At 43.4% G+C, this 23,665-nt stretch overlaps 1 protein-coding gene across 2 annotated transcripts in view; it reads right to left on the bottom strand.

Annotated features, from left to right (window-relative positions):
• Positions 1 to 11,429: 11,429 nt before the first annotated feature.
• The window catches only part of ZRANB3 (zinc finger RANBP2-type containing 3), a 185,878-nt gene continuing 173,642 nt past the window's right edge, over positions 11,430 to 23,665 (bottom strand). For both annotated transcript variants that reach the window (XM_081143380.1, XM_081143379.1), the window contains exons 18-21: positions 18,734 to 18,844; positions 17,345 to 17,747; positions 14,367 to 14,498; positions 11,430 to 12,456 (exon numbers count right to left, since the gene is read on the bottom strand). In XM_081143380.1, the coding sequence (XP_080999506.1) occupies positions 12,358 to 12,456; positions 14,367 to 14,498; positions 17,345 to 17,747; positions 18,734 to 18,844 (745 nt within the window). In that variant the 3' untranslated portion in view covers positions 11,430 to 12,357. The remainder of the gene's footprint in view (positions 12,457 to 14,366; positions 14,499 to 17,344; positions 17,748 to 18,733; positions 18,845 to 23,665) is intronic.

Genomic DNA, 23,665 nt, shown 5'->3' with positions numbered 1-23,665 from the left:
CTCTTAGTTGCGATTCCTGTCCTTTGGGATATTCAAAAGATTGGGAAAGGTCATCTGTCTTTATTTTTAAAAAAGCTTTTAACAAATATGTCCCTGAAATGAGAGATGGTCAGTAGGCCATTCAGCCACATGACGAGAGATTTCACCTCTGAGCAATGAGACCCGCTTATAGGAGTGTCCTGCAGCAGGGACCTGACAGTGTGATACTGACGCCTCTGTAGTGAATTTGCAGCCTCTCTCAGTAATTATTCTAGAGGTCGTTACGCAGAGAGAGAACCTGCTGTCTGTAACCGCACACTTATTTGAGTTTGGGTTCTCAAAACACAGGGTGACCCTGGGCAGAGAAGGGAAGCAGCCTGGACGTGGAGCCTGCAGGTCCTGCCCACCTTCCGCAGCCCAGCCTGTGCTGAAGCGCGGCCAGGGGAAGAGCCTCCTCCCGAGCCAGCGGGTCCCCAGTGTCAGAAAAGACTCATGGACACGAACATGGGCACGACAAGGGACAGGTGCAAATCTGCACGAATTTTTTAACAACTTAAAGAGAGTGTGCACTGGTTGGGCCTCCCTTGAGCTGTTCCCTCAGACTCTCTGGGCGTGAACTGGCCCATTTTGCTCTGCTACCAGGGGCTGCACTTGGCTGGAAAGATTTGCAAAACACTCCCTAAGTGAGGCAGGGAGTTGGGGCCCACGGAAACTGCCCCCCCCCCCCGCCCACCCGGCAACGGGGGCGCTTAGGCCGCTGGCTGGGAGTGATCCAGGGCCCCAGGCCTCTCTGCCCTCGCCCTGCATCACCCCCAGCGGAGATCACGTCCCCGCTGCCGTCACATCCCTGAGCCACACCGGCCAGGGCCACCCTGGCGTTTCAATGACCACCTGGGCGGCCATGTGGAGGTGGGTTAGAGGAGGCGGCGGCTACAGGTGTGGCTGTCGCCATCCAGGTGCTTGGATGCTACCTGCCTCAGAGTCAAAGGTAAGTAAATGCTGCAAAAAATATTACAGTTTCTCGACCTGTTTCTCACGGAGAACAAGAGATTGCTTGTGGTTTAGGGTAGAGCTGCCTAGGGTATGTAAAAGAGCTGGGAGCCTCTCGGAGCTCAGGAAGGGCTGCCGTCCTTTCAGGACATGTCCGTCCTTCAGGGACGACACCCGAGGGCAGCACTCCCACAAGGGTTGGTGGGCCACCGGCCCTGAGAAGACTTGCGAGCCCTCTCAGCAGAGCCCTCCCCTCGCAGCCTTTTAGATCCTGTCACCGGGCTGTTACCAGACCTAGTGTCTGAGAACACGTCAGGGAAGCCGCCAGCGGGAGGCTTCTCCTGGAAAGGGGCAGGCTTCTCAAGGAGACTCCACAGGAGGGGCCCTTTGACAGTAGGAAAGCGGTAGGTAAGTTTCAGGAGCAGAGCTGGCTGGAGGGTCAGGGTGAGAAGAGGGGCACCTGGAGAACGAAAGGCACCCCACAGGGCAGCCCTGCCCTCCTTCTCGGCTGCAGCTCCCAGCTCCTACCAGGTGGGAATGTTCTGGGCAAGGAACAAGGATTTTTTTTGTTCAGATCATCCTGAAATCGAGCTTCGAGGACTTTCACTGATTGGAGAGAGGATGGGAATAGGCCCTGATGGTGCTGACTGTCAAGGTCACCTTGTGCATCATGATTCATTGCCTGGGCTGCTGGCCTCCATTCTGAAGGTCACCTTGTGCCTTAAGATTCATCTGCCTGGGCTGGGCTGCTGACAAAATGCCCAGTCCCAACCAGGGACCAGCTCAGTCACAGTGGTACAGGCAGTTTAGGACTCTAGGATCTAGCAGGAAGATATTTCCTCTGCTACTGTCCTCTAAAAGAACAGAAAATGTCACCGGGTTCCCATGGAGAAAGGCCGCTCTCCTTTGAAAAAGTATCCAAGCCTGGCCGGCGTGGCTCAGTGGTTGAGCATCGGTCGACCTAGGATCCAGGAGATCAGGGCTCAGTTCCAGGTCAGGGCATGTGCCCGGGTTGTGGGCTCGATCCCTAGTTGGGGGCATGCAGGAGGCAGCCAATCAATGACTCTCTCATCATTGATGTTTCTATATCTCTCTCTCTTCCTCTCCCTGAAATCAATAAAGATATAAAAAAAAAAAAAAAAAAGAGTAGCTGAGAAATTACACCCAAACAGACCTATTGGCAGGACACGATCTGACCAGCTGAGAGATAGCTGCACCTCTGCTCACAGTTCTGGTGGCTTTTCCTGGAAAGAGAGGGGGTAGGGGTGGGGGCAGGAATCACATGCTCTCTTGTTCTTCAGAGGAGCAATGGGAAGACTCTTTGGGAAAACATCCTGGGTTGTTAGGTTGTTATTTATCATCTATATTAAGTTTACTAGAAACAATAGGCCCCTTTCTAATTAAAACATTTATAAAGATGACAAGAGAAGACAGAAATCATGTCAATTAACTGCAATGATTCATTTGGTTGCTGTTAGTTCAGGTCGATGGAGTTCATAGAGCAGATGTCTTCGGAATTTTATAAATTGCTTTGCTGAACACAGGAATTGCTATTTTGTTCTTCAGTTATCTTGATATTTTCCTTTTAGGATCCATGTGCCCCTGAGCCTCGTCAGCAATATACCCATAAAGATGTATCTGTTAGGTGCCCAGGTGCCTGGCCCACAGCTGCTCAGGATCAGCGCCGGTTTGGGGAGGTAGGGAGTGGGATGCAGATGAAAAGGTTACCACTAAAATAATGGGCTCAGCTCCAAAGTGATGCCCCCGGCAGCCAGGAAGTCGGCATTTCCCAAGGATTAGTCTGCTCTGCCCTTTAAACCGCAGGACACACAGCAAGAACACACTGAAGTGTAAACTCACGATGCTCCTCGGGGACACTCTATGCCACCAAGTTCTCCTGAACAGGGTGAGCAGAAAACCGTCCCAGTTCTTCAAGTGGCAAAGTGAGGAGATGATGGCTGCCTTTTATTTGCCGTAGGATCCCTGACATTCAAGGCTGATTTTCAGCGATAGGTGAAGCATAATTTGAAGTCCTTCCTGTTGGGAATCCCACCCACCTGCCTAAACTGGTCAGCCCCCTCCTTGCACACCCCCCTCTTGCAAGCCACCCCCAAATACACTTACCCGTCCTTCACAGCCTTTGTGCCAGCTAATCTGGTGAATGACTTCCGGCTGGCACACAGGCGCCCACGTGGCACAGTACACTGTGCAACAGACAGGCGAGCTGCTTGGGCACCACTGCATCTTTCTTTCCTCCACCAAACCCTTGCACTACATATAACTATTAAATGAACATGTGGAAGAGTCGATACAAAAGTACATTTACTAATATTTCTTTTACCTGAGCTATATACCATTAAAATTTTTTTTATCTTCACCTGAGGATATTTTTTTTTTTAATTGATTTTACAGAGAGAGGAGGGGAGATAGAGAAACATCAGTGTGAGAGGAACATCCATTGGTTGCCTCCCGTATGCACCCTGCCTGGGGATCAAACCTGCAACCCAGGTATGTGTCCTGACCGGGAGTCGAACCTGCAACCTTTGGTGTACGGGAGATGCTCCAACCAACCGAGCAACCCGCTCAGGACTATACCAATTTTATTATAAAATATTTCAGATTTTCAAATATGTGCATTTGAGAAGGTACAAAGAATGCTAATGATTACCTGCGACTTGCAACCCGGCTTTAGAAAGAGGACATTCCTGAACTTTTAAAGGCCCCTCTGGCCCCCCTTTGATCACATGTCCCTTTTCCCACCCCCTCAAAATGTATCCACTCTCTGGGTTTTGTTAAACATTCATTCCCTTGCTTTACTTTATACTTTGCCATAGGAATATGCTCCTAAGTAACACATTTTCCAGTTTTGCGTGTCTTTGACCATGCAAATGAAATTGTAGCAAGAGCAGCACGAGGTCTGGTAGAATGCACCAGTGAAGTCTGGTCCTGGGCTTTTTTTGGGGGGAGGGAGGAGGTTTATTACTGTTTCAATTTCCTTACTAATGATTGGTCTATTCCGGTTTCCTAATTCTTCATGAGACAGTCTAGTAAGGTTGTAGGCGTCTAAGAACCTGCCCATTTTCCCTAGGTTGTCCAAGTTGGTGGCATATAGCTTTTCACAGTATTCTGTAATAATCCTTTATATTTGTGTTATCTGTTGTAGCTTATCTTTCATTTCTGACTTTATTTGCGTCCTCTCTTTTGTTTTTAAGGAGTCTAGCTAAATATTTGTCAATTTTGTTTACCTTTCCAAAGAACCATCTCTTCTGTTCATTACATTTTCTATTGTCTTTTTATTTTCTATTTTATTTATTTCCACTCTGCTTTTATTATTTCCTATCTTCTACTGACTTTGGGCTTCATTGGCTCTTCTTTTTCTAGTTCCTTAAGGTATAATGCTGAAAACTGATACAAAAATCTCAACAAAATACTAGCAAGCCAATTTCCTTGGTATATTCAAAGAATCATACACCACGTCCACATGGGATTTATTCTTGAAATGCAGGGGGGTTCAACATACAGCTGTCGATTGATGGGACACACTGTATTAACAGAATGAAGGGCAAAGCTACATGATCATCTCAGCTCACGCAGAAAAACCACTTGACAAGTTTCAACACCGTTTCATCATCATAAGGACACTTCAACAAATTAGAAATGGAAGGAAACTACCACAAAATTAAAAAGGTCATATACAAAAAGCCCACAGCTAGCACATGCTTAATGGTGAAAGACTGAAAGCTTTTCCTCTAAGATCAGGAATAAGACCTGCCAGTTATCACACTTCCATTCAACAGAGTATTGAAAGTTCTAGGAAGAGCAATTTGCCAAGAAAAAAGAAATAAAAGGCATCCATATTGGATAGGGAAAGGTAAATTATCTGTTTGCATATGGCATGATTTTATACATAAAAAATCCTGAAAATTACACACATACACACACACACACAACTGTTAGAACTAATAAGTACAGCATAGTTGTGGGATACAAAATTAACTTGTAAAAATCAGTTACATTTCTATACATCAACAATGAACAATCTGAAAAGTAAATTAAAAATATAATACTATTTATAATAAAAAAAGAATAAAATATAAAGAATTAAACAAGGAAAGAAAAGAACTGTAAACTAAAAATTACAAACATTGCTCAAAGAAATAAAAAAAACAAACCATAAACAAGCCCTAGCCAGTTTGGCTCAGTGGTCAGAGCACCGGCCTATGGACTGAAGGGTCCCGAGTTTGATTGCGGCCAAGGGCACGGACCTTGGTTGCAGCTCCACCCCTGGCCCGGTCCGGGCACATGCAGGAGGCAACCAATTAATGCGTCTCTTTCATGTCGATGTTTCTCTCTCTCTCTCTTTCCCTTCCACTCTCTCTGAAGAGCAATGGAAAAAATATCCTCGGATGAAGATTTAAAAAATAAAGAAAAATAAAGAAGACATAAACAAAAAGAAAGATATTTTGTGTTCATGAGCTGGAAGACTTTATTTTATTGAGTTCAGAGAGAGAGACAGAGAGAGACATGGATTTGTTGTCCCACTTATTCACGGGTTCACTGGTTGCTTCTTGTATGTGCCCTAACTGGAGATCGAACCGGCAACCTTGGCATATCGGGAAGACGCTCCAACCAACTGAGCTACCCGGCCAGGGCGAGCTGAAAGACTGTTCATTGTTAAGATGTCAATACCTAAAGTGAGTCATTCTTCCCTGCAAGCTTCTCTAGGCACGGGGGGATCAAATAGGTCTCAGAGATGCACCTTAGGCTGGACAAAGGGCAGGCGTTGATTTCGGGTGGCAGATGGCCGCCAGTGCCCCAGGGGAGCTTAGTGAGTACATTCCCAGCTCAGAGACAGGATAACATTCACTAGGAACTGATTTTATCATCGTGCGTAAGAAAGAAGGCAGACAGTGAGGAAACATGAAACATCTATTCCTCACACCTCAAGTTTTGCCAAAAGGGGAAACATTTGGTCTCTCTTGCCCCTCGCCCCTCCTCCCTGAAGGAGGCAGTGACAAGCCACTGGAAAATCTCCGCGGATAAAGCACCTGCCCCTCTCGTGTCTCATCTGCCTGCCTGCAAGACTGGGGCTTCCTGCTCTGCCACTTTTACGAGCTAGAGACAAGGCCCTAAAGATAGGCCTGTGGGTCCTTATGCCACTGACCTCAAGATGCGGCCCGGTGACTGGGGGGGGGGGGGGTCACAGGACATATCAGGCTCCTACTTTCCTGCAGGGGGGCTGCCAAGGGTCCCGCCCTGGACACAGGGGCAGGAAGTACTGACTGAGGAGCAGATCCATGCCATGATCTCCCTGCTTTATAAACCTCGACACTGACGCTCTGAATTTCATCTTTCCGACTCTCAGTCTTGTTTCTTGACTGCTTCCCAATTTGCTGTGTGGAGAGAGGCATTAGTAATTATCTTCCCCAGTCCTCCTAAGAGTAGCTTTCAAAACAACAACAATAGAACAACAGTAGAGCAGTTTCGTGTATGCCTCTTTAAACAGGCAAGAGTTACTGAGAAGAAAGTAACAGAAGAAACATTGTGTGGAAAGTGGGTAAAACATTCTGCAGGATTGTACAGGTGGCCCTACAGCTGAAGGGCAGCAGCCTGGCGTTAGCACCACGGTGGCTGCGCTGTGTGGCTACCTAAACGGTGTGTGTTCACTGTGCTGAGGACTTGCTGGGGTCAGGCACTGCGATCGTGGGTTTTTTAAAGCTCATTTTACGAGTTAAGTCAAACTGTGTTAAGATCTTTCTTAAAAAGACCTTAGCTGTCACAGATACGGATGCTCGGGGTTTCTGTAAATGATGAACTCTGACGTAAGGAAGGCAGATGTATAAGAGCAGAGAGGCTGAAATACGAATACCTTAGGAAAGGCAGAATATTTAACAGTATTTTTAAGATGTTCCATTTGCCAGTTTCTAGAAAAAAGCTGGCATCTCCTAATGAGACAGGGCCCCTTAGTAATTTCAGAGAAGCAGGAGAAGAGCTGCAAAAGCACAGAGCAGCAGTCAGAACCGAGTGCATCCAAGCCCAGCGACCTTTCTCGGCAGTAACAGGGGCACAACCAGGGCGGCAAAGCGCCCTCGCCAAACAGAGCAGCTGCCAGCTGGAGAGGGGCTTCCCCTGGGGGCCCGTTACTCACTTAGATCCGTGCAGTGAACAGGAGCTCACAACTTTCCAGTTTAAAAGAATAAAAGGTAGAATGAGAGGCAGGTTAATAATATGCAACAGCAAGTGAGACACGATTTTTACAACCTGTTTTTGATGTTTGATACCCACGGGCCTGTGTCCCTTAAGTAAACAGTTTTCCCGTTTTACTCTGAAGAGCCCAAGGAAGTTGGCTGCTTAGCTACATAATTCAGAGTGCTTCACGCTCTTATTTCCAAAGAAAATACATTTTAAACGTTTCCCTCAAGAACCTGAAGGTTTATTAGTAAGACGTGGGCAGAAGATGCTTTTCCCATCAACAGTTCAATGTAAAACAGTGTTTATTTGTCACAGGGAAATCTCCCCAAGAAATGTACCTTGGGCTGTGATGAATGCCGAGAGGGTTTCTTTAGAAATTCCAGATGAGACCTTCTCTGTAGCTCTGGGGCTGCTAAAAGCAACTTTATTGGTCATCAGAGTTTCCGGAGATCAGAGTCACTCAGTGGGCAGCCCAGGCCGGTGCGGTTTGGGCGCTGACCCACCTGCGCAGGAAGCCTCAGCCCCGCTCAGACGGGCCCCGGCTCCGCTAGGGGGTGGGCGCAGCCCCAGGAACACGCACCGCGTCTCAGCACAGGCGTTCTCACAGCTCCCGACTGTAAACTGTCCATCCCCCGGCTGGCAATGTCCAGTTCTGTCCCCTGGATCCAGAGCCCTTTCTTTTCTAAGTTTAAACTGTGTCTTGTAACTGCTCCCGGTCTTTCCAGAGCTGGGCCCTCCTCCTTCACACCACTAGCCCCCCGTTTTTCACTTTATCTCCATTTTCTGTGTGGTAGTAACAAATGTCTTCCTGGGGGTGGGGGCACTCTGCCCTTCTTCCCGCACCAGGGGCCGCCGCTTGCCCGACACCTTCCCTGCCCTCCGTGGAACTTCCCACTTGCCATCCACAGAGGGCAGCTCGTCAAGGCCGGAACAGCCTCCCCAAGCGTCCCTGCAGCATTGACCCTCCCAGGCCTTTGCTATTATCGACCTCTGTCCACCTTTATTTTCAGCCCCAGAATGCTTGGTCTCAATGCGCCCCACAAGTAAGTAGGTCAAAGCAGGGAAGGCAGCACACAGAGCTGGGGGACCAGGCGGGAAGGGACGGGACGGGTCAGTCAAGGTCCTGGGCGGCCAAAGCGCACTGTTCCTGAGGGTGTCATTCTCTCCAGCTTTATTGAGGTCTGACAAATAAAATTGAAAGATGTTTCAAGTGTACAATGTGATCATTGGATACGCTGTGAAAGAATGACCACTATCTAACACACTCATCACCTCACATATTTATCTTCTTTTTTTGGGAGGGGGGACAACACATATGTTCCACTCTCTTAGTAAATTGCAATTATACATGTTATCAACTGTAGTCACCGTGTTAGTATTAGATCCTCAGATCTTCCATCTCAAAACTCAAAGTTTGTACCTTATTAAACTCTCCCTATTCCCTCAACCCCCAGGCCCTGGTAACCACTTTTCTATTCTCTATTTCCATGAATACTTTTTTTTTTAAATCCTCACCTGAGGGTATTTCTTCCATTGCTTTTCAGAGAGTGAGGGGGAGAGAGAGAGAGAGAGAGAGAGAGAGAGAGAGAGAGAGAGAGAGAGAGAGAGAGAGAGAGAGAGAAACATCGATTCGAGACATATTGATCGGCTGCCTCCCACACGGGCCTGGACTGGGGACGGGGATGGAGCCTGCAGCTGCAGTGCGTGCCCTTGACTGCAACCGAACACGGGAGCTTTCAGTCTTCCCACCGACGCTCTACCCACTGAGCCAAACCGGCTACAGTGAGTTTGACAGTTTTTAAAAGATTCCACATGTAAGTGATGCTGTGTAGCATTTGTCTTTCTTCATTTAGCTTATTCCACTTAGGATAATGCCGTCCAGGTTCATGTTGTTGCAAACTGCAGGATTTTCTTCTTTTTTAAAGCTGAAAATAATATTCCACCGTATGTATCTACTATGGGTGGTTGTTTTTTTAGAGGGAGGGGAAGGAGAGAGAGAGTGGGAGAGAAACATCTATCTGTTGTTCCACTTATTTATGGCTTTCTTTGGTTGCCTCTTGTATATGCCCTGACCAGGGATTGAACCTGCAACCTTGGCCTGTCAGGACAACACTCTAATCAACTGAGCTACCCACCCGACCAGGGTGCTATGTTTTCTTCATTCATCCGTCAACACTTGGACGCCTTAGCTATTGTGAATAATGCTGCAATGAGCATGGGAGTAAAGATATCTCTTTGGGATAATAGTTTTGTTTTCCTATGTATATATACCTAGAAGTGGGATTGCTGGATCATAAGATAGTTCTATTTTTAACTTTTGAGGAACCACCATACTATTTTCCACAGGGGCTGCACCAATTTACATTCCCACCAACAGTGCACAAGGGCTCCCTTCTCTCCACATTCTCACCAGCACTTGTTATCTTGTCTTTTTGATAACAGGCACTGTAACAGGAGTGAGGTGGTATCTCGTTGTGGTTCTGATTTGCATTTCCCTGATAATTAGTGACTGTTTTTGTTATTGAGTTGTATGAGTTTCTTATTTATTTTGGATATTAACCTCTTACTGGGTATGTGGTTTGCAAATATTTTTTCCCATCACATAGATTGTCTTTTCATTTCGTTGATGATTTCCTTTGCTGTGTAGAAGCTGTTTAGTTGGATGTAGTTCCACTTGTTTATTTTTGCTTTTGTTGTCAGATCCAAAAAAATCATGGCCCAGACAGTTGTCAAGGAGCTTGCCCATGTTTTCTTCTAGGAGTTTTAGGCTTTCAGGTCTTATGTCCAAGTCTTTAATCCATTTAGAGCTGATTTGTGTGTATGGTGTAAAATAGGGGTCCAGTTTCATTCTTTTGCACGTGGTGATCTCATTTTCCCAACACCGTTTATTGAACAGACTGTCCTTTTCCCATTGTACATTCTTAGCTCCTCGGTAGAAAATTAGTTGAATATATAGGCCTGGGTTTATTCTGGGCTCTCTGTTCTGTTCCATGGACCTATGTATGTTTTAATGCCAATGCCATGTTTTGGTTACTACAGCTCTGTAACATAGTTTGAAAGCATGGAGCATGATTTTTCCAGCTTTGTTCTTTCTCAAGATTGCTTTGGCTACTCAGGGGTCTTTTGTAGTTCCATACCAATTTTAGGATTTTTTTCTATTTCTATGAAAAATGCCATTGGAACTTTGATATGGATTGCATTAAATCTGTAGATTGCTTTGGGTAGTATGGATATTTTAACAATATTAATTACTCAGATCCATGAACACAAAATATCTCTCCACTCATTTGTGTCTTCAATTTCTTTCATTAAAGTCTTATAATTTCAGTGTACAGCTTTTTTTAAATCTTTTTTTGTTGTTGTTAATCCTCACTTGAGGATATTTTTTCCATTGATTTTTAGACAGAGTGGAACAGAGGGAGGTGGAGGGGGAAGTGAAAGAGACACATCGATTGGCTGCCTCCCGAATTTGCTCTGACTGGGCCGGGGATTGAACTTGCAACCCAGGGAAGTGCCCTTCACCAGAAATTGAACCCGTGACCCTCTGGTGTGTGGGCCGATGCTCTAACCACTGAGCCATACCAGCCAGGGCCAAGTGTACAGGTCTTTCACCTCCTTGGTTAAATTTATTCATATTTTATTCTTTTTGATGCTCTTCTAGTGTTTTTAATTTGAATTTTTGAAATCTGTCAAAGAGACCACCTTCATGGGTCATTTCACCTGAAACCACCACACAGTTCTTACATCTGAGAATGTTCTCTCTAGAATTACCACCTTCGTTTGATCTAAACAGCAAGCTCCACTCAATCCTGACCTACTTAGGCTGAAGTCTCACTTGCAAACACCCTATGCTGGAAGAAAAGCAGTGTGAAGACTTCTTAGCTCTCAACCGTGAGGAATCCTGGGTTACCCTGGCAATGAGGCAGAAAACTGCAAAGAGCCTGGCCAGCAAAGCAGAAAAAAGGCCAAAGAAAGCCCAACCTAATTTGTATAACAACACTATTTGATCTTATACAGTAAAATAGTCATAAACTTAATAAAAACTCTAAAAAGAAAATTCACGATTGTATAATCTTTCTAAAAACAAGTCCTCTACACTGTAAAACATCAGCTACTAATTAAAGTGGGAAAGTCTCAAACTAATGGAGTTCCAGCACACATTTGCAGACAGGTCTTTGTGAGCGCACTTCCTTGAGCCTGGGCTGCGTGCGGGTCCGATTCTGGGCTTCAGACTCGGGCATATCACAGGTTACGCTCCGCTTTTGTTTCACCATCACCCTTTTACCTTTTTATTTCAGTTACACTTTATTTTTTAACATACATCTCAATCTGATCATGCTTTAATGTAAAGTGCTTTATTCTCTTTACTCCTTTTAAAAGAGGTACCGGGAATACACTTTTAATAAGACAGGCTTTTATGAATAAACAGTGATAACAGGGAGACAAGGGTGCTTTGACAGGAAGCCTAGTTTTAAGCATGAAAACAAACCAACTAACTAAAAACTGTAGTTTAAGTGGCATCTTATACTTTGTTTTCAGTTTTTAATATTTTTAACAATTACTTTACCCAGAACCCCTCATTTGTCCACAAACACCATAGGTCCAATTAGCTTATTTTCAAAAGCATAATTTCAACAAAGACAACTGGCTAAGAAATAAAACAACACAAAAACCCCACACAAAATGTGTACCCCAATCTCACTTGGAGGCATTCAGTGAACACAAGTCCCTCTTGCATACTAAGTAGGCTGGTCACACGTCGCCCAGGATTCCTGAATAATGATGATTTGCTTCCAAAATTTCCCTTAAGGTTTTGCAGTGTCCCATTTTATACACACAGCAATCTAGAACCAAGTCCAACTGAGCAGCATTTTGCAAGTAATTGTGAATATATTTTTCAAATACAATCTATGCAAAACACCACCATGATTAAGGTATAGTAGGGGGGAAATGAAAGCTTAACCAAACCTTACTGAAACATAATTGAGACTGCATGATTTCACAGAAATAGTACTGTGTCCCGGGATTTCTATAAATAGGTATTGAACACTAAAAGCATTTAATATGAAAAGGGAAGTTGAATTCTTGATTTTTCAGAAATTTTTCACTCTTAAGATATTAGACAAACATGAAAAAAAATTGAGTTAAATTCCTCCACATGTAAACCATCTGTCATCCGTTTAAAGTTTTTTAACTTCATTTCTTCACCAAAAACCGTGTGATGTCGGATCCATACTTTGACGCCAGAGACTGTCTCCTCACCTGGCTTCTTTCCTTGGCTTGTCTGGCAGTTCTCTGAAAGTTAAAAAACATGAATGTGTTCACATGTTGGGAGAAAGTACTGGCTACAGAAAGTAAAAAACTCTGTATTCTGTTAGTCTGGAAAAATCTACATGATCACTACACCCATCTACCAATGTTTTGCCATTGGAGGGGAGGTCACCAAACCTCAAGCAGCAGACTCAAGTAGCTCTGCTAAGTGTCCTAAGGTCCCAGGTTCACTTAGGGCCAGATGCTAAGGAGAAAACACATAACTTTGGGGGATGCTACCCAGTGAGATCCGTGCATTCCTCATTTGGGGTTTTGGGGTGGAGGCTATAATTCTCTTGTCCAAGTGGGAGTTTGTAAGCCCTCTTGGGGTTCCCCCAAGTGCAGTGCGCACAAAGCCCACCCCTTTCCTCTTCATGGGAACTCCCAGTCCACCAGCCGAACCAATGCAGAAAAACAAAATGAGATAGGCAAGGACTGGATTCTTCTGCCAGTCCCACAAACAAAATTTTTCATGAGCATCTGAAAAAGTAATTACAGAAGGGGCAGCATCTTAATTCTCCTATTAAAGTCCTAAATGTGTTAATAATTTGCACAGCTGAGAAATCAGATGACTTTTCCCCCAGTTGGAGTACATTTGATCCAGGTGGAAGGGTGAGGAAAGCAAAGACGGTTCAAAGTGAAAACAAACAAAAACCCCTCGCACATACGACATAATCCCATTTATGTAAAAACTGTTTGTGAAGAGAGGAAACTAAAATAGCAAAAGAAGGCTAAGAAAATGCTCATACAGTACGAACACTGGCAAAGGGTCAGAACAGATCTCAAAACTGTAAATACAATTGATTAGCGTTTTGAACAACATCAGGGTCTTCAGAGCACAAATGCGGGCAGGCTGCTCGGCCACCACGCCGGCGCTGGCGGATGCAGTGAGACGGGCACTCTCCGTCGCTGACGGGAGGGAGGGCCCAACGGTACCACCTTTTGGACAACAGCTTGGAGATAAAAATATCAGCCTCAAAAATATCCAAACACTTGACTCAGTGATATTTTAGATCTGAGAATCTATCTTAAAGGAATGACCTCAAACACACAAAAAACCCATTTGTCTACGAAAAAAAAAATGTGCTTGGCAACATTATGTGTAAGAACAAAAACGGGTGTAAATAACGTCAGTGCTCGTCAGTGTGGGGAGGGCCGAATAAACTATGGTAGAGGTCCACGCAACAGAATAGCACGCAGCCATTTCAGACAACAGACATTATGAACGCTTATGGGAATGCGGGAAAATGCTCAAATCTGCCATAAGGGGTGAAAAAAGTTAGAAACAAAGTTGCATATTGAACATATGCTTCTTTCTAGGACTATCCCAACAGGTAGGTCTGACTTCCTTTTGCTGGACTGCCTGTTAAAAATTCATCCTAGCCGATAAACAGTACTATGTCATGTTTCCCTCTCATTTTAAGCAACAGGTAATTAAGTGCTCAAAGATGTGCCAAGGTTCACAGGTTTCCTACTTTGACCAGGAGTGCAATGTTTGCATGTTGAACTGAATTGGTCCCAGAGATAATTCATTAACGTTCTCAGACATCTCAGGACATTCTTAGCTGCAAATGCAAACATAGGTCACTGCCCCAATTCACTAAACTTCTAGTTTGATGGTCTGGGGCTCTTTAAGACTATGCAGATAATACATGGCATTCATTTTCTTCTCAGTGGTGGTGAAATTTCCTGGACCTAGGATGAGTTAGAAGGCAAACAGCTTCTCTTCCATCTGTGACTGAGAATAGGCCTCAAGAGGAAACACAAGTGTTAGGTGATGAAAGAAATGAAACGCATCTTGGATCCTGGACCAGGGATATAGACTCACACCTGTGTGCACAATGTGCACTTTGGTGTCCCAGGATAGAGCCAGGGTGTCTGAGAGCTGCACTGACCTCTCTGTGACAGACTGTGCAGAGCGTCTGCAGGTTGTCCAGGGAGCACTGCCCTCCTCCACTGAACACAGGCTTGATGTGGTCCACCTGCCAGAAATGTCCCTCCCCTGGGGCTCTTATCATTTCATTGAGCTGCAACGAGAACACAAGATCAGCACTTTTTTACATACACGGTGGGAACTGTTGGTTTTGCATTGTGTAATCATGTTTATACAGCAAAATCACAGGGAAAAATACATTAGGATGGCTTTTTATTGCTTTTTTTGTGAATAGGAAAAAGCCTCTAGGTTAGCAATTTGAAAGCAATAAAATGTATTTCTGAAAAAGTTCTTTTTCCCTTACTTAACCCATTTTGAAAAAATTACAAGCAAGTATAAAATACCAAGACTCTTGACAGATTGGGAAAAATCAGTTGCTTCTGCACTTTTGAGCTCGTTTATATAGTCACTAAAATAAACTGAGAGACGAATAAGAAAAGATTAGAAACTTAAAGCGTCTAAATATTTCTGACTTGAACAATCTTTAATTGTTGACCTAAATGCATTCATTACTATACCAATGACAGTTTAATATTAATAGCTATCACCTGGAACTTTTATGCTAGTCACCTGGGAATCTCCCAAGCTGCATGGACTGGTACAATATTTCTTGAACAAACCTCTATAAGTTGCATATTCTGAATAAACAAAGATGTCCATTTAAAGTAGGCACGATTTAGGCCAGTCCACATGCACACACTTTATATTTAACCACTGATGACCTACATTCAAATGGGATGTATTTTAACATTTTACCTAAGGTAGTAAACCAGCTCACAGCACAGCCGTGCAGCTGTTTAAATATCACAGAGATGAGTGTGGAGGTTTTTATTTTCTCAGTCTTGAACAAGGAAGAAATGGTGATCAAGTTCATGGCTGCCAGCATATAGGTCTAAAGCACTTTTAAGGAGCCTTGTCAGACCCCTGCAGGCACAGGGACCTGATCAACAGTGCCCAGCCTGAGAGGAGCCCCAAGTGGTAGCAAGTTGGAGCAGTTAACTTTGTCCAGCTGTGGTTGGCACTGGAAGAAGCAGTTATAAATGGAAGTCTTATGCATAGAGCAAATGGCACATTCGTAGGAAGAAAATCCATTTTGGTTCTGCCTTTTGTAACCAAGTCTCCACAGTGACAGACTATGATCCAGAGATGATTCTTTATTCTTCCTAGTAACTGGCAAATCACTGGCGGCCAGTCTTCAACATCCTAAGTTAAGCTCTCTGACTGGTCCTCCCCCGCCTGAGCCTGCGCTGCTCCTTAGCCTCTGAGCGCTTTTGTTTTAGGTGTATACTAGTTACTCTGCATTCCCGGGCAGGCTGCTCTCAGGGTGTCCTCGAGTCCTTTCATGTGTGTCTCTGGGAAGTGTCCACACTGAGGCAGCAGACAGTAACTGGAGTCTGGGAGACACTCCTGGGACAGGTGCAATATGTCCCTCACCAATTAGACCAAAGGATATTTCAGGAACTCAGGATACCATTTAAAAAATAGTGTATCTCCCTAGTTCTCAAAGTCATGTGAATTCATCTATGCAGAAATGCTTATTAATTAATTCTGTCATAATTCAGCAATACTAGGTAAATAAAAATATATGATTAACTAACTGGCAGAAATGTATCCAGTATTTTAGTAGGCAGGGAATGGCTCAGGAGTGATTTTTTAAAAATTAAGCTCACTATAAAATTACACATTTTGTTTTAGTTAGAAGTTTAGGGCTGATTAGATCACAACATTATAAATCCAACTGAGTTTTGGGAATCAAAGTGAATATTGATGAGTCTAAGAATAATATTGTGTCATAAACTGCTCTGCTAAAATTGTATTTTACAACAGATGAACAGATATGTTTCCTTCTTATTGCAATGAACTACATTTTTAGGGTCATCTGTTTGCCCTTTATCATTCAATATTAACATCATGAAAAGTGTAAAAACTGGACTATAGGTGTGTTTTCTTAAATTAAATTTATTGGGGGATGTGGAGATAAAGGGATCCTTGTACACTGCTGGTGGGAATGTAAATTGGTACAGCCACATGGAAAACAGTACAGGGCTTCCTCATAGGTGTCTCTTGATGTAATGTATCATCTGTTAAGACCTCTTCCCCAAATAATTTAATCCAATTAAGCCTCTATATTTTATAACCGTTGTTCTGGAAATCAGGGGGATAGGGAAACATGTCAGATAATACCATGAGAATACAGGGAGATAAATCCAGAATATGGGAAATCCTGCACACAAATTATCCAGCATCCTCAACAATCAATGGTGTAAAAAAAGATTAAAGAGGCCACAACAGGCTTAATATTTTGATCCTAATTTGAACAAGGCAACTGCAAAAAGATAATTTGACACAATCTAGAAAACCAAACATGGATTTACTATAATCAAGAAATTATAATTGTGTTGGGTCTGATAAAGGGTATTTGGGGTATGGGATTATATTTCAAAGATAGAAAGAGGAAAGAAGTCTTTATCTGTGAGAGATACATAATGAAAATATTTAAAGATGAAATAAAATGTCTGAAATTTGCTTTAAAATAATTCCAAGAGAGCCCGGCTGGTGTGGCTCAGCAGTTGAGCATCGACCTAGGATCCAGGAGATCGAGGTTTCCCGGTCAGGGCACACGCCCGGGTTGCGGGCTCCATCCCCAGTGGGGGGCGTGCAGGAGGCAGTCGATCAATGGCTCTCATCATTGATGTTTCTCTCTCTCTCCCTTCCTCTCTCTGAAATCAATAAAGACATATTTAAAAAATAATAATAATAGTTCCAAGAGAAAAAAAGAATTGAGGTAAGGGACAGATGAAAATGAAGGCAAAATGTCAATAACTATTAAAGTTGGGTGATGGGTATTTGGGTTCATTATTCTATCTACTTTTGTATATATATTCAAAAATTCCCATATTAAAACGTTAAAAGGAAACTGAGTTACACAATTATCATTACCTGCTCTAAAGGGAGCTTCGAGGTCCAGGTAACATCCAGAAGACTCTTGCGCTGACTTTTAGGAGCATCTCTCAGACGTAAGAAGAGTTCTTGAGCGTTGAGCTTGCACAGCTGACACACACCATGTTCAATTTCAAATACTTTGGCTCGCAGGTAACTGTTATTAGAACGAATCCAAAACTCCTCCTGACACTTCAGAGAGCAAAACCGTGAATCCCAAGCACTCGCTTTACACTCTTGCTTAGTTTGGCAAGTGGGTTGCTGACAGCGGAGGCAGAGTGGATTTCCTTCTTCATCCACAGCTTGCAAATAGCCTTTGGATGCAGGAGGCTTCACACTGAGATTGGTTTGGGCGAGGCAGGGATTCAGAGGTGGGACAGAGGCTCCATTTTCAAGACACTTTCTAGAATTGAACAGAACATAGCTAATAAATACTTACCCTAGTCCAATTAGGCCTAACTTCATATAAAGGTCTTCAAGATTTCTATGTGGATAAACAGTAAACATAGGACGCAAGATTCTGTGATTCAGGGTGGAAATGAAACAGCTACCGTCAGCATCCTACTCCATGCCAAATAAAGGAAAGAATGGTGTGTTTAAAAAGGTTAATTTGAATACAAATATGCAGCCTCTCTTGGGAATTTAAATATTGTCAAGTTAAACAGGTAATCAGACTTTGAAACATGTGGAGAAGTTAGAAATGCTTCTTCAGGCTCAGAAGGGCAGGCTAATGTGAAATCCCAGCTAAGGTTAATGGCCACCATGCTCTCCACTGTCACACTCCTCACCAGGGCAGAAAGCCTATTCCCAAGGCTTTCATGACCCTGTCCTCCGGGCTCCGCTGGCCCACAGGAAGCAGTCACATCCATGAAATGACCGAGCCAAGTAGCTGACAGTGTCGATAGGGTTAGAACCAAAGACTTGCTAAACACGTGCCTCCTGCAGGTAAACTCAGAGTTTGACTGAATTAAAATAAGAAATGAAACATGATAGGACTTGTGCTCAATTTGTTAGAATAAAAGGAAAAGTCCTACATGGGGAATTACAACCATGGCTTTGCCTATTTTCTCTGGCTGCTTATTAGCAGTGTTAGAAGAAAAACTTACTAAAGAATGAGCTCAGGGTTGGGGGACAGAGCCCATATTTGACCTCAGGTCCCCCAGCATCTTAGTGGCCTGAGGCAGGTCACTTTGTCCACCTGGCCTCAGGGTCCTAAAAATAACTTTCCCGACTCCAATTTCTAGGGTGAGGACATCATGTGCCTCACAGGGCTGCTAGGACTGAAGAGCTACTAAATTGTAAAAGCTCCTTGTAACCGTAAAGTACTATTATGAAAATGGAAAGGAGCAGTCTTGGTACCGTGGTGCCCGACTGGTGAAGGAACCTTACCCTGCGGCTGTGTCCCGGGGCCCGGCCTCCTGGGTGATCAGACGGACGTGGCCGCCGTCATTCCTGACCTTGTCCATCGAGGCCGCAGCAACATCTTCTTTGGTTATGTATCTAAAACAGTGACATGTTAAGTAGATCGCCTCTCTCCTGTAAGACTGTCTATCTCACACTCACACTGCTCCTTGCAAAAGCAACAGGAGGGAAAGCGAGGTACAGGTCTATCGCTGTGCTGATGCTTGTTCGGGAATGAAATTTTCTCCCTTTACCCTGGTCTCCATGTGTGGGAAACACGCCTCTTTCTTCCCACATTAGTTTTCTCACAATTTATTTTTCTAAGAAATTCAAGAGTCATCCAAAATTCAAGAGTCATCCTCAATTTTCACTTAGAGGAAAAAAGGAGCGGGTGTAGGAATAAGAAATGATCAATGGCAGCTAAGTACACAGCTTGCAGCGCCATGCAGAAAATCTCTAATTGCATTTCCCCTCCCCTTGGCCTTCTCTTTAAGGTTCCTCAAGTCACCTTGATCCGTTATAACAGTGTCTCAGCGTTTCAGGTAGTGATTCTCTTTTTAGTTAAGCAGCTTCAATCACACCTTCTATACTCTCAAGGTTGTTTCCATTATTAGCAGCCCATGTGGGGCTTACGGAATCTTCCACCGGAGCAAAGCCACTCTTGATGCGGGACTCAAGCCCTTGTAGCACAGCACTGTCGATGCCGCACAGTGGTTCAGGGACTGGAAGTGAGGAGAGTCATTCCAATTCAGCGTGACGGGGGAATTCAAGTAGGTGAAATGCAATTACCCAATTAAGTCCTTCTAATTAGCGTGGCCCAGTTTCTCTGGGAGTTAACACCTACTGTATTTTTTTTTTTTTTTTTCAAATCACTTTAAACATAAATTTCCTCATATTTTTGAATATGTCACTCGGGAGCTTGACAAAATCAAAGTTAAATCACAATGGAATCGTCCTGCAATTGTAGGTAAAATTTTAGAAATTTGCTTTTATGTTGTTAAAGTAGATTTAGTAATGAACAGATTTCCTTCTTATAAATGCTCTTATTGACTTTTCAGTTAGGTGATACATGGCGCACATATTTGAAAACTCCGACAGCACCCAAAGTGTACATGACGGGGAAGCCTCCCCTCCGTTTCCATGCTTTCCACCTCCCTGAAGCGGCCTGCTGCTGGTTTTCCATGTATCCTTTTAGAAGTAGTCTTTTCTGTATATAGTGATACATTTCACTTATTTACCTCTATATTTTTATTGACATATAACTCATACCACTAAATTTAACATTTAAAACTTTACCATTTCAGTGCATCTTAGTGTGTTCCCCAGGTTGTCCCACCATCACCGCCACCTAATTCCAGAACATTCTGTCTCCTCAAGAGGAAGCCTGCACTCATCAGTAGACACTCCCCATACACTCTTCACCTTTAAAAACAGACGGGAGCATCAGATACACACTAATCTTCACCTTGTTCTTTTTACCTAAACATACATCTCCAGAGGTCTCTCCAAAGCAGTACACACAGAGTTGCCCTATTATTTAAATGGTTACAATATTCTGGTATTTGGATAAACCATATATCTAACCAGCCTCTGATTAATGGGCATTTTGGCTGTTCCAGCCTCTGCTATCACAAACAATGCTGTCATAAATATCCCTACACATGATATTTTCTACACATGAAATATATGTAAAATAAATTCCCAGAAGTAGAATTGCTGGGTCAAAAGTCTTGGGTGCTTTAAATTTGGATAGCTTCTGACACAGTGCTCTCATTTGGATTTGTGCCAACATCCAGATCCACTAGCAATGAATGAGAATACGTTTCCTCACAGTTCCACTGGCACAAAGTGTGTCGGTTAAAAACTTCTTGCCCTGGCCAGTGTGGCTCAGTTGGCTGCGCGTTGTCCTGTGTACCCACCTAGGTTGCGAGCTGATCCCCAGTAGGGGTCGTGCAGGATGCAGCTAATTGATGTTTCCATCTCACATCAATGTTTCTCTCTCCCCTTTCCTTCCTCTCTCTAAAAGTCAATAAAAATATTAAAAAATAAAATAAAAAACAAAATTTCTCTGTTAATGGTGATAGGTATCTCAGTATAGCTTTAAATTTGCATTTCTTCTGTTAAGAGTAAGGATGATTATCTTTTCATGCATTTGCATTTCTGTGTGTCTTTCTTAAAGCAATGAAAAATCACAGTGAATTCTTTTAAAATTCTCTAACTTTAGTTCTTAAACTCCCCATCCCCATTTCTTCAACCATTTTACTCCCTTGACAAAAAAACTTCACTAAAGTATTTCAGTGGATTCTAAATGAACTTGAAAGCTTCCTAGCCTTGAGGGGCAAGGGGATATTAAGCCTTGCCTTAGGTATTGCTCAATGTTTAAAGGCTTAGAAACCTAATTCAGTAACTTGAAAAAAGATGCTGGGAAATCTATTCAGAGATTTAAGAACTAAAAATAACCTTTCCTACAATAGTTTTGAGCACAGATTTTTGGAAACCGTAAGGAACAGATCAATCAACTCCAAATTGGGGGAGAGGGGGATGGGTGACAACTTTTCAAACATAGCTGTGAGTCACCAATATTTAATTTTCCACTGAGGTTTGCTAGGAAGTTCATCTAAGTATGTCAACTCTGAAAAGGATTATGGCAAATCCCAATTCTGACAAATATGGAAGGGAGGTTGTTGTCTACAACCTACTCCCTGGGTGGGGCTGCGAGTAGAGGACGGCAAGTTTTGTAAGACAGAGGAGAGGGCGTGTGTTGGAAAGTGGTCCACACCCATGAAAACACTGCTGGCTCTAGGTTGCTGGCCGCTCAGGAGGTCAGCTTTGGCTAGAGGATAACCAGATGGCATCCTAAACCCAACAGAGCTCCCACTGAATCGGGCCTGTCTCTGGCGAATGGGAACTTGCTTAGGAACCGAAACAACGGCTGGTGATCTCGCTTCTACCCACATTTAAGAGAAAGTTACTCAAAAGCTGACTGCAAGCCCTGAGCTTGGATGGGCCTGAACGCTGGTGGATGACACTGGAGGATAATCTGGGTGGAGATTTAGCCATTGCTTTTTGGGGAATTCCTTAGATCAGTACCTATGTGTCTTTATTCTGAGGCCATTCCATTTTTTTTCAGAGATGAACCTTCTACTCTCCTGCCCAGGAAATAAAACGTGGCTGCTGGTGTTCTGGAAGCTGAGTGAAGAATGTGGAAACATGCTGAACCTGATGTTTCCAAGCCCGATGCCTCTGTGGTTCAGTTTCTCTAGAAAGTAAACTGGTAGGACAGTGGGGGGAAAGGCATTGTGTGTGACCCCCTCACACAGACTTCCAATCCGTGTTGTGCAACCCCGCCCTTCACACCTGCTTTCAGAGAGATGGGGTTACTCCAATTCACTGAGACTCAGTGGGGTTCCATGGTGAGAGTCAGCATCGCCCCTCTATAGGGACACGAGCTTCAGGGTCATGGCTCTGCTAAGTAGGTCTCCCTGGAGCCCGCCCTCTTCTAATCAATGGCCAAGGTCTCTAGATCTACCTCAACACCGCTCTTCATTTTTCTCCATTCCCATTGCTAATGCCTTCATATAAATCCTCATCTTTCCTTTTTTTCCAGGTCTACTACAATGTCCTTTAACTTGTGTGGTAGGCAGAATTTTAAAGACATCTCCCTAGGATTCCTGTCCCCAGTATCCAAACAACCACTCATCTAGGTATCACTGTACAGGGACTTTGCAGATATAATTAAGTTTACTAATCAGCTGACCTTAAGATAGGTAACAATTCCAAGCACAAGGAGTTCACACAACTTTGCTGGCCCTGAGATGTAGGGGTCCTTCTCCTAGAACTAGGAAGAAGCCTCTAGGAGCTAAGAGTGAACCCCAGCTGAGAGCCAGCAAGGAAACCAAAGTCCTACAACCACAAGTAACTGAATTCTGTCAACAACCTGAATGAACTTGGCAATGGGTTCTTCCTGGTCAATCAGTAAAGCCCAGCTGGCCAATATCTTGATTTCAGCCATATAAAATTCATAGCAGAGAAACCAGCAGAGCCAACCCGGGCTTCTGACTTATAAAAGCGTGAGATAAAAACTGCTGTTGTTTTAAGCCACTAAATCTGTGATAAATTGTTATCGTAGCAATAGAAAACCAACTCAACTTGTCTCCCCAATTTGAGCCTCACCCTTTCAATCTTACCTTCCAACTGCTGCCAGAGTGAGCTCTTAAAAATACAAGTCCAGTGATTTACTCTGCTGCTTGTTAACACAAGTGTTATCTGTAAGATATCATCTACATTTAATTTTATAAGTAACTTTAGTTTATATAAATTTTATGACTTGCTTTTAGCCTGATCAGCCATCTTTCTTTAAGTGGCCAGCCATGTCCAATGGAAAAGAAACTAGAAATGTCTGGAGTGGGCAATAAATCCAGTTAAGAAGGAAATTATGATCATGCAAGGAAAAGACCAACACGTCAGCTACGACTGTGGCTATAAACATGAGAAAATGGAGAGGCCTGGAAAAAGTATTGAGAAAAATAAAGTAGGCATCATGCCTTTTGCTACGTGTGTGCATATATGTATGTGTAGGTGTGTGTATATATAAATACACACACATGTTTTATTTTATTTTCTTACACACATATATTTTAAATGTATTTTTTAATATACAGTAATATATGCTCGTGAAAAAAATTCCACCAGTACAGAAGAGGTTAGGCAAGAGTCCAAAACTGGCAGCTCATAAATAAATCCAACTCATTTTATTTGACTGATGCCATATTTTATTTTTAAATCTGAATTTAAATGATGTTAGATGGGTTATGCCCTTTACAATTTGCCATACACCTCCTACCCATCTTTCTCTAGTTTTATACATGACCTCATCCATTCATTTATGGTACCTGCTTTGTTTTCCTCATTAGTTTGTGA

The sequence above is a fragment of the Miniopterus schreibersii genome (genome assembly GCF_964146895.1).
Source record: "Miniopterus schreibersii genome assembly, chromosome: 7".
Lineage (NCBI taxonomy): Eukaryota > Metazoa > Chordata > Mammalia > Chiroptera > Miniopteridae > Miniopterus > Miniopterus schreibersii.
This window is presented reverse-complemented; position numbering and strand designations above follow the sequence as displayed.